Source organism: Penaeus japonicus, unplaced genomic scaffold, assembly GCF_977035675.1.
Source record: "Penaeus japonicus unplaced genomic scaffold, GWHDUDI00000001_assembly GWHDUDI00000006, whole genome shotgun sequence".
NCBI lineage: Eukaryota > Metazoa > Arthropoda > Malacostraca > Decapoda > Penaeidae > Penaeus > Penaeus japonicus.
Genome location: NW_028234408.1, coordinates 4,045,743 through 4,053,242, shown reverse-complemented (window position 1 = coordinate 4,053,242; position 7,500 = coordinate 4,045,743). Strand labels below are relative to the sequence as shown.

Sequence of the window (7,500 nt, the reverse complement as noted above, 5' to 3'; positions counted from 1 at the left end):
TGTCTCTATCTCCATCTCTCTCCCCGTCTCTCCCTTTCTGTATCAGTATCTCTATCTCTATCTCTCCCTTTCCCCCTCTTCCCTCCCTCTTTCTGTATCAGTATCACTATCTCTCTATCTCTCCCCTCCATCTCTCCCTTTCTGTATCAGTGTCTCTATCTCTATCCCTCCCTCTCTCCCTTCCCTCCCTCTTTCTGTATCAGTATCTCTATCTCTCCCCTCCATCTCTCCCTTTCTCTCGCTCTCTTTCTGTATCAGTGTTTCTATCTCCATCTCTTTCCCTCCCTCTCCCTCTCTCCCTTTCCCCCTCTTCCCTCCCTCTTTCTGTATCAATGTCTCTATCTCTATCTCTCCTTCTCGCTCATTCCCTTTCTCTCCCTTTCCCCCTCTTCCCTCCCTCTTTCTGTATCAGTATCTCTATCTCTCCCTCTCTCCCCTCCATCTCTCCCTATCTCCATTTCCCCCTCTTCCCTCCCTCCTTCTGTATCAGTATCTCTATCTCTCTATCTCTCCCTTCCCTCCCTCTTTCTGTATCAGTGTCTCTATCTCTATCTCTCCCCTCCCTCTCCCTCTCTCCCTTTCCCCCTCTTCCTCCCTTCGTAGAGACACATGTCCAGACTCCTACACCCTTGGACTTCCTTTGATCATCCTGGCGTGGCCGAGGAACTCTCTGCCTAACAGCAATCTTTTTTATCACTTCTTTGCCTCTATTTCTTTTGCCGTCTTTTTTTTTTTTGTTTGTTTGTTTTAATTCCAAACTTCCTTTTTTTTGGAAGGCATAATTAGAGGGTCAGATTAGTTTTGAGATTTTTTTTTTTTTAGATATATCCTTTTTTTTTTTTCTTTCTCAATATGCTCGTTATCCCTCTGGTTAAAAGGAATGGCAAATATCTATGCAGATTTCTTTGCATGGTAGCTGGTTTAGTCGTCGGAATATGTAGGTACGTACGTGCACGCGGGCACGCACGCGCACACACACACACACACACGCATGCGCATACACACACACACACACACACACACACACAAACACACATTCTTCCTTCACTACACCCTACACATCTTCCTTTTCCATTCCTCCCCCTTCCTACTCCATTCACCTCCTCCCCTCTCCCCCCCTAACCCCCACTCCCCCCAAACTCCCTCCCCCTCTCCCCTTACCCCCACTCCCCCCAACCTCCCTCCATCCCCTTCCCCCCTTCCCCCCTCCCCCCTTTCCCCCCCTCCCCACCCTCCAGCCTCCCTTACCCCCACTCCCTCCCCCCCAATCCCTCCAACCTCCCTTACCCCCTCTCCTCCTTACCCCCACTCCCCTCCCTCCATCCCCCCAACCTCCCTCCCCCTTTACCCCCTCTCCCTGCAGCCTCCCTTACCTGTTCGAGATCAGCATCCTGGTCGATCATAATGAGCCCAAGAGGCGAAGATGCCTGGCGTAGCCTCTCCTTGTCGTAGTGATGCTGCTCGTAGTCAAACATGGTTATCCTTGATACCTGCAGGCGGAGCTGCTCAAGGTGAGGCATCCTGTAGGGGGGGGGGGGGGAATTAGATGGTCTTTTATATATGTATATATTTAATAAGACAATAAGTAAATAAGTAAAGATATTTGGTGTCTGAGATAATCCAAGGTTGTGAAAGCGTTCTAACCCAAATAAACAAACCCAAACATACAAAAAGAGTTATATATACACACACCCTCCCCTTTTCACACACACAAAAAAATCTAACAATAAACAAACAAAACAAAGAAAGAAAAAGAATATAACATCCTCCCTCAAAAAAAAAAAGAAGAAAAATTAAATCAATAAATTTCGACAACTCGTAACCGTTCCCTAAAAAGAAGTAATAATAATAATGATGATAATAATATAACAAATAATAATAAATAACGTAATATAGTAATAAATAACATAATATAATAATAAATAACATAATATAATAATAAATAACATAATATAATAAACAACATAATAATAATATGATAATGATAATAACATAACAAATAATAATAAAGAACATAATATAATAAATAACACAAATAAAAAAAATAATAAAAAAATAATAAAATAACAATAATGATAACAATAACAATAATGATAACAATAACAATAATGATAACAATAATGATAACAATAACAATAATGATAACAATAATGATAACAATAATGATAACAATAATCCAACGTACTGCACAGTCTTCGCCTTCTTCTTGGTAACCATTGAGGCTTTGTTGAGATGCACGAGCTCGATGATGCTGGGGTTGACCCTGCACGCCTCGCCGTCCACTTGCATTGGGATGGTCTTCTTGGTGACGATCTTGGCACTCTTGCACTGGCAGATGGTCGTGCCGTGTCCTCCGGCTTGTAGGAGAGGCTGTTGCGTGGGGGAAGGGGGAAGGGGGAAGGGGAAAGGGGAGGGGAGAGGGGAGAGGGAAGGGGAGAGGGAAAGGGAGAGAGGGGAGAGGGGAAAGGGGAGAGGGGAGAGGGGAAGGGAAGGAGGAAGGGAAGGGGAGAGGGAAGGGGAGAGGGAAGGGAGGAGAGGGGAGGGGAGAGGGAGGGAGGGGAGAGGGAGAGGGAAAGGGGAAGGGGAGGAAGGGGAGGGGGGAGGGGAGAGGGAGGGGAGGGGGAGAGGGAAGGGGAGAGGGAGAGGGGGGAGAAGGGAGAGGGAAGGGGAGAGGGGAGAGGGAAGGGGAAAGGGGAGAAGGGAGAGGGGAGAGGGGAAAGGGAGAGAGGAGAGGGAGAGGGGAGAGGGAGAGGGGAGAGGGACGGGGAGAGGGGAGAGGGAGAGGGGAAATGGGAGGGGGGAGGGGAGAGGGGAGAGGGGAGAGTGAAGGGGATAGGGGAGAGGGGAGAGGGGAGAGGGGAGAGGGTAGAGGGAAGGAGAATGGGCGTAGGGGGAAGAAGAGGAATTATTTCAATGTGTTGGTAAGTCGACGAGTTGTGGCATTAAGAAAAGATAGATCGGGAGAGAACCAGTATTGTATTTCAACAAATTGACCTAGTTTCGTTTCACATTGCATGAGGGCATTCGTTAATCGACACTGCAATGTATGATGATGAACCATTTCTCAAAACCCACTATCTCTCTACGTTTTAATACACTCCCAATTAATTAATAATCCCAGACTTCAATCCAATCACAAGCCCTCCCATTTCTCAGTTATTGAACACACACAATAATTAAACACTATAGTTTAATGCCCATTAATAATGCCCATTACCAACAGTGCTCAAAAGTGACCACACCCAACCGTTCTCAATACCCGAATTCTGGTGAAATAAAATCCAACTGTATTTTTTTTTTTTTTAAGGACGAAGGGAACTCACCATCTGGTAGGTGGTTAAGCCTATGACCTCGATAACCCCGTCGTCAGTAGCCTGTTCAATGCCGCTGCCTCTGTTCCAAGGGCGAGTTCCAGATCCGTAGCTGTGGGAGACGGAATTAAAGAGAAATAGAGATCTTTTTCATATACATATATATCCTTTCCAAAGAGGTATACTTGCGATCTCGTAAAGAAAAGGTTCATATATATATATATCCGTTCTGGAGAGGTATACTAGAGATCGCTCTCTCAAGAATGGAGTAATTTCTCATACGAAAAAATATTATATATATCATAGATATCCGGTCTGAAGTGGTATGTATACTAGAGGTCGCTTTTAAGAAGGAAATATTGTCTCCTAAGTAAATCTTGATACGTAAATCCGTTCTAGAGACGTTTGCTATAGGTCGCTTTTAAGAATAAACTAATTCCTCACACGAAAAGGTTTATAGATATCTGTTCTGACTAAGTTTACTAGAGATCGCTTTTAAGAAGGATCTAATTTGAAATAGGAAATGGTTACTGTATCCGTTCAAAAAAAAAAAAAAGATGCTTTGAAAAGGATAAAACAGGAACTTTCCCACTTCACATCTCGTTGCTAAACCCCCTTTAGGAATTAACAGGGTAAAATGGGTTACATACATTACCGGCAGTAGCATGCTAAAGGGAATTAACTAAGTTTAACATGGCGTTTGACCCCGGCATTTTTTTTTTTTTTTTTTTTTTGATATAAAAAGTGCGGGGTTCATGCTATTGTTGTAGGTACTTAAATACTTTACGGATCGTGTCAGCCGAAAAAAATAATATTTATCACGTTTTATGGCTTAATTAGCAAAGGTCAACATCAATATTTTTTAGGAAGCAATTCATCACCTCTTTCGCGATAGCAGTGCATGAACCTTAGCTCTTTCGCAATACAGTGCATGAACCATAGCTCTTTCGCAATAGCAGTGCATGAACCTTAGCTCTTTCGGAATACCAGTGCATGAACCTAAGCTCTTTCGCAATAGTAGTGCATGAACCCTAGCTCTTTCGCAACACCAGTGCATGAACCTTAGCTCTTTCGCAACACTACTGCATAAGAACGCTTGAACCGACCACGAACTCGCTATAACAAGCCAATTATGACGGAAATCAGCTAGTTACGACCGAGACAGCTAACACAACAACCTGTCCGTCTTGAAGGACCTCCCTACGCCCCCTTGACAGTTTCCCTCGGACGTCCCTACCTTCCCCTCATCCCCCCTGACCATCTCACCTGGGGATGTTGAGGAAGACGACGGCGTGAACCTTGTGTTCCTTGAGGATGGGCGTGACGTCCTTGCCGTCGCATTCGACCGTGCAGTTGTCCGAGAGGTCCTTCCACTTGCGCTGGAGCAGATCCTTTCCGCCCGCCTGGCCGTAGAACATCTTGTTGCGCAGCCGGGAGTTGAACTTCTGCGGGTTGGCCTCTGTGGGCGGGGCAAAAGCAAAGGCGCCTTCAGAGTGGGAGGGCGTGGGATCTCTACTCGTCTAAAAGTTATGTGTGAATGGCGACTTTGGGTTGAGATGTCTATTCAGACGGAGAAGAAGATGAAGAAAAAGATGTGGAAGGAGAAGATGAGGAGGAAGATGAGGAAGAAGAAGACGAGGAGAAAGATGAGGAAGAAGAAGAGAAGGTGGAGAAAGAGGAATCAGAAGAGGAAGAATAAGAAGAAACAGAAGAGGAAGAATACGAATACGAATAAGAAATAATAAAAAAATAAAAAGAAAGAAGAGGAGGAGATGAAGAAGAAAGCAAAGAAAAAAATAACAATAACGAGAAGAAAAAAAGGAAAAAGTGAGTATAATATGCAAATTGCGGGTGTGCCAAAGTAATGCAGATGAGTCATAATAGCACGATAAGCCTATCTGTGGGAAAGGTCAACCCCTGACCTCTATTTCTGGCACACACAGGTAAGAAATCTCACAGTAGGAAATCTCATAGTCGTGACATCATAACATGAATTAATTTAGACTACAACATCTCAAAGCAACATCACGTCTATCACTCAATTTTCGTTAAAGAAAAATGTTTTTTTCATTCTAATTAAGCAAAGCCAGAGAACTATTTAGGCAAGTAACATGTTTTGCTGATTTGACGAGAGCGCGAGGGTGGGGTGGGGGGGGGGGGGGGGGATCCTATTTGGAAATGGTTTAATTCCCGGTCGGTGTGGTGTTTAGATGCGCCCCGCCACATCTCGCCCATTAATTGAAAACTGATCATTCATGAAGGAAGGATTTCTATCATCGGGGCGTCAGTTCCTAGCCAAACTATCCTTCATATTCTGTCCCTCCTTCTCCTTCTTCCTCTCTTTTGACTTCCTCCCATCTTCTATGAAAAAATAAACAAACAAATAAACAACACCGCCACCATACCTCCCCCCCTCCTCCTCCGTGTGAGAAACTCAAAAAAAAACAAAAAAAAAAACAGGTAGATTCTCATTTCCTGTCCTCCCCCTCCCCCTCCCCCCTTCTTCCCTTTTCTCCTTCCTCTCTAAATAAAAGCTTGAGACTCTAATTCCTTTCTCTACCCTGTGAATAAAAAATACTTTTAAAAGAAGATTCACCTTAACCCTTTCCCTCTCCCTTTCTCCTCCCCTCTCTGGACCCTCCCCTTCTCTACCCCTCATTTTCCCCCCCCCCCCCCACTTCCACCTTTTCACCTTTTCCGCATCCAGTTCCCCTTTTCCCTCTCCCCCTCTTACCCCTTTCCCTTCCCCTCTCTTGCCCCTTAACCTCCCACTCCCTTTCCCCCTTTCCCTTATCCTCACCTTCCCCTTTTTCCTCCTTTTCCCTAGCCAGTCCCTTTCCCTTTCCTCTCCCCCTCTTCCTCCCCCAACTTTCGCCTTTCCCCTCCCCCTCCCCTCTCCTCCACTTCCTATCCTCCTTTTCCTCCTCTTTCTCTTCCTCCTTCCTCTTCCCCTTCCTCCCCCTTCTCATCCCTCCCTTTCCCTTTCCCCTCTCCTCCTCCTCCTCCCTCCCTTTCCCCTCCCTCCCCTCCCTCCTCGTCCTCCTCAATCCCATCCCATTCCCCTCCCCCCGTCCGTCCCATCCCTCACCCCTCCCTCACCCATCCCTATCCCCCATCCCATCCTCCTCCTCCTCCTCCTCACCCATCCCATCCCATCCCCCCCTCTCCCCCTCCCCCTCCCATCCGTCCTTACCTCTGGCCTCGTGGAACTCGAGGGCGATATGGGCGTCGACGCCGAAGGAGAAATAATTATTGACGACGTTGAGTGGGAGCTTGTCCTTGCCGTCCTCGGTGGGTTCACACTCGGCGTTCTTCTCGACGTTGACCCTCCAGCGGTCGAGGTAGACCACCTCGCCGTCGCTGATGTTGCACAGGATCTTGCTGATGGGCTCGTCCGTGTACCTGGAGGGGGAGAGAGAGAGGTGAGAGAGGGGTGAGAGGATGATGGGGGGTGAGAGGGGTGATGGGTTGAGGAAGGGGGGATGAGGGAGGGTGATGGAAGGGGGGTGTGAGGGAGGTGGGGGGATGAGGGAGGGAGGTGTGATGGGGGGTGAGAAGATGGTGGGGGTGATGGGGGTGAGGGAAGGGGGTGATGGGGTGATGGGGGTGTGAGAGGATGATGGGGGTGAGGAAGGGAGGGAGGGAAGGAGGGGGGAAAAGGATGATGGAGGTGAGAGGATGATGGGGGGTGATGGGGGTGAGAGGAAGATGGGGGTGAGGGAGGGAGGTGTGAGAGAATGAAGGGCGTGAGAGGGTGACAGAGGTGAGGAAGGGAGTGGGGGGGAGTTGAGAAGATGATGATGGGGATGATGAAAGGTGGGGTTGGGGGGGAGGGGGGCGCAATGTGTTTACTCTCTAACACACGCTCGCGAGTGAAGGAACATTATGAATAATCGAGGGGCTTCGCAGCGTCTGTGTGCGGGGAGACATCTGGCGGCCAGGGTGGATATTACGGAGGAAGGGAAACCTTGTTTGTGATTTGTGGGCGTTTTTTTTTTGTGATTGTTGTTTGTTTACTATTTATTATCACATCTCTTATTATCATTATTATTATTTGTTTATTATTTGTTGTCATATCTCATTTTAATCATTATTGTATTATATTTGTATGTATTACTATGATATATTATTTCTTATCATTCATTATTCATCATTAGATATTATCTTTTATCATCCGATCTTATTCTTG

The 7,500-nt window shown here is 46.5% G+C and overlaps 1 protein-coding gene across 1 annotated transcript in view; it reads right to left on the bottom strand.

Moving 5' to 3' along the window:
- LOC122262723 (eye-specific diacylglycerol kinase) overlaps positions 1-7,500 on the bottom strand; it is a 65,594-nt gene that overhangs the window by 28,737 nt on the left and 29,357 nt on the right. The window contains exons 7-11 of the mRNA XM_086537437.1: positions 6,505-6,713; positions 4,578-4,770; positions 3,324-3,423; positions 2,186-2,370; positions 1,374-1,521 (exon numbers count right to left, since the gene is read on the bottom strand). Coding sequence (XP_086393563.1) covers positions 1,374-1,521; positions 2,186-2,370; positions 3,324-3,423; positions 4,578-4,770; positions 6,505-6,713 — 835 coding nt within the window. The remainder of the gene's footprint in view (positions 1-1,373; positions 1,522-2,185; positions 2,371-3,323; positions 3,424-4,577; positions 4,771-6,504; positions 6,714-7,500) is intronic.